We start from the raw sequence: 2,836 nt of genomic DNA, 5'->3' as shown, positions 1-2,836 counted from the left end.
AATATTTTTTTTGTCAAAATGTAACAAAATGTTTCACCTATCAAAGTGGTGTGTACCATTATTGCTCTATTGCCTGAATAATTTTTACATTACTATCAGAAGTGAACAAAAATGCAATGAGAGAAAATTCAGCAAAATTGCTAACTTTTCAATATAAGATCTATGGCCTGTTCAAACTTTCACATTTTCACTCAGGGAACAGCTAGCTATGTGGTACAGCAAATTTGGTTTTATCCCTATTCATGCATGATGTATGATTCAGAACTTAATAGCTAACATTTCAAAGCATTCTTACATTACCTGCTTAATATTACTGATTTGCACTTGCAAGTTACTACAATGGTATCACTTGTCCCACTGCAGGCAAGGTTTTACCATTCTAGTCTTAGATATGAAAAGACACAAATGAAATTACTAAAGTTAGAACTCTTTAAAAAAAAAAAAGAGTCCTTAAATATAAAAGACAGACTGCAGTTTGATTAAGCAATAATTTTCAGTTTACTAGATGAAACAGACTTGCAACATCGTCTGCATGAATGCAAAATAAGCCATCTACAGCAAGTGATAAGGTAACTGGGTAAAAGGGGGGGAGACATACATTGAAAAAAAAAAGATTCCCTCAAAATAAAAAAATCAAACCATTATTATAAAGGACCATCTCAAGAGTTGCTATATTTTCCCCCACCCCATTTGCTGGAAGTCAACAAGAGCACCTAGTACTTTGTGTTCATGTCAAATGTCAGACTAGAGCATCCTAAAGCAAAGCAAAAAAAAAAAAGAAAAAAAAGAAAACAAACAAGAGGAATCCCCCCAATCCAAACCCCCCCCAAACCGTAAAACAGTAACTCCAGAGTCCATATTCAAAGAAGAGAAAGTGGCATTTGGAGGTGATGGTGGTAATAATCCTATGAATGTTTTTTTTTTTTTATTTCTCTCCTGAGGGGAGTTGGGGAGGGGGTGTGATGGGCGGTGAATGCTCATTAGGATTTGTAGTTAGAGGTTAACCATGTGAGGCCCTCATAGAGTCCATCCCCTGAGGTGGCGCAGGAAGGCTGCACATACCAGTTCCTGTCCCGAATCCGGGTCAGGCCCAGTTTCTCCTGGATCTCGTGGGGTTTCATGGCATCAGGCAGGTCCTGCTTGTTGGCGAAGATGAGGATGATGGCGTCCCGCATTTCCCGGTCGTTGATGATTCGGTGAAGCTCCTGGCGGGCCTCGTCGATGCGGTCTCGGTCGGCGCAGTCCACTACGAAGATCAGCCCCTGGGTCCCGGTGTAGTAATGCCGCCAGAGCGGCCGGATCTTGTCCTGGCCGCCCACGTCCCACACGTTGAACTTGACATTTTTGTAAGTCACCGTCTCCACGTTGAAGCCCACGGTGGGGATGGTCGTCACCGACTGGCCCAGCTTCAACTTGTACAAGATAGTGGTCTTGCCGGCGGCGTCCAGCCCCAGCATCAGGATCCGCATCTCCTTGTTCCCGAAGATCTTAGACAGCACCTTCCCCATCGCGTCGGAGGAGCCGGGGCTGGGGGCATTCAGGTGTCCCGCGTCCCCTTAGCCAGCGCCGCCGCCGCAGCCTCCAGGAAACCCAAGCGGTCCCGCCCAGCCGCAAGAACGCCCTGCGGCCTGCAGAAGGGGAGCAGCCGCCGCCGCCGCCTAGGGGCCGAGTGCCGGGCCCCCACTCAGTCGGACATCACCGGCCCCGAGACGGGCTTCCTCCAGTCGCCGCCGCTGGCCAGAAGCTGCGCCGCGGGGAGCCGCCGCCCTGGTGAGGCCCAGCCCGGAACTGCCCTTCCCCCCCAGGCACCGAGCGCCGCCGCGGCTCCCGCTCCGCCCGCTCCTCCGACTGCCTGCCGTCTCTCCTGGCCCCGCCGCCGCCGGAGACCCCGGCCCGCCCGCCCGCCGAACCACCGACCCTCGCCACCCAAGCGACAGCGGCGGCTCCGGCTCCTCGTCAGGTCATTGATCCCCGGAGGGACTCGGTGAGCTACCTGGAAGGAGACAGAGAGGAAAGGAAGGAAGAATGGGATTACCGCCGGGACTCTGGGGAAAGAAATGGAGGACCTGAGTACCCGCCTTCCCCACCCAGCCCAAGCAGTTACCTCCGGCCACCGCCCTGTATGCAGGGTCCCCCGGCCGACACTGCTGCTGCCGCCGCCTCCTCCTCTTCCTCCTCCCAGCTCAGCCCCAGCCACAGCCGGAAAAGGCGCCGAGGAAACCGCCTCACTTCCCCTCTCAGCCACGCAGGCGCAGCGGCGGGCAACCGACTGTTCGGAAGAAAGAGACCTCTGTAAGAAGAGTACTCTTAGCGCCTCGCGTCATCGGCGCCACGCGGGGAAAAGGAGAGGCGCGGGCTACGGTGGCCCGAAGGGCCCCAGCAAGTGACGGAGAGGGGCGGGTCAATGAAGAGTAAGGCTGGGAGGTGTCTGGAACTTTACCCGTCCGCCTCCCGCTCTCCCGCCCTCTTCTCTTCTTCCCCTAAGTTTCCATTTCTTTCGTTTTGGCCGCTTTGCCAGTTCAAGGATTGAGAATTCACGGGAAAATCTGCCAGCGTGCGGGGCCAGCCTGCCGCCCGCCTACTAAACGGTCCCCTCATTTCTGTCTTGGTCTTCTCCCCTGGCCTGACCCTATTTCCGTGGTATCTCCCTGCGCCCCCAGCTTCGCGCCGCTCCGCGCCACACGTCCCCGCGGACCTTGGCGCCCGCCTTGCCCTGCGTGCGCCGCGCCGGCAGACGTACGTAGCAGAAGCCCACGCGTCTGCTCCCGGGCTTGTCAGCGCGCCCCGCCCGGAGCCGGGCGGCCTTGGGTGTGCCTGGAGAGGATACCCCCCCCCC

General features: G+C 55.3%; 2 protein-coding genes across 2 annotated transcripts in view; both read right to left on the bottom strand.

Moving 5' to 3' along the window:
• Window positions 1-474: 474 nt before the first annotated feature.
• ARF6 (ARF GTPase 6) lies at window positions 475-1,509 on the bottom strand. Its single transcript, XM_069082315.1, has one exon. The coding sequence runs from the start codon at window positions 1,506-1,508 to the stop codon at window positions 981-983; it is 528 nt and encodes a 175-aa protein (XP_068938416.1). The 5' UTR covers window position 1,509; the 3' UTR covers window positions 475-980.
• The window catches only part of LOC138156932 (fibroin heavy chain-like), a 20,000-nt gene continuing 18,632 nt past the window's right edge, over window positions 1,469-2,836 (bottom strand). The window contains exons 2-4 of the mRNA XM_069082407.1: window positions 2,629-2,814; window positions 2,105-2,269; window positions 1,469-1,993 (exon numbers count right to left, since the gene is read on the bottom strand). Of these exons, the coding sequence (XP_068938508.1) occupies window positions 1,685-1,993; window positions 2,105-2,269; window positions 2,629-2,814 (660 nt within the window). The 3' untranslated portion in view covers window positions 1,469-1,684. The remainder of the gene's footprint in view (window positions 1,994-2,104; window positions 2,270-2,628; window positions 2,815-2,836) is intronic.

Source organism: Petaurus breviceps, unplaced genomic scaffold, assembly GCF_028583685.1.
Source record: "Petaurus breviceps papuanus isolate PSGF00001 unplaced genomic scaffold, PetGlider_PUasm1.0 164, whole genome shotgun sequence".
Classification (NCBI taxonomy): domain Eukaryota; kingdom Metazoa; phylum Chordata; class Mammalia; order Diprotodontia; family Petauridae; genus Petaurus; species Petaurus breviceps.
Note: the sequence above shows the minus strand (reverse complement) of the source record. Positions and strands in the feature narration are given on the sequence as shown.

Coding starts and splice junctions, on each gene's coding strand:
- ARF6 (XM_069082315.1), bottom strand. CDS start 1,508: ATGGGGAAGGTGCTGTCTAAGATCTTCGGGAACAAGGAGATGCGGATC.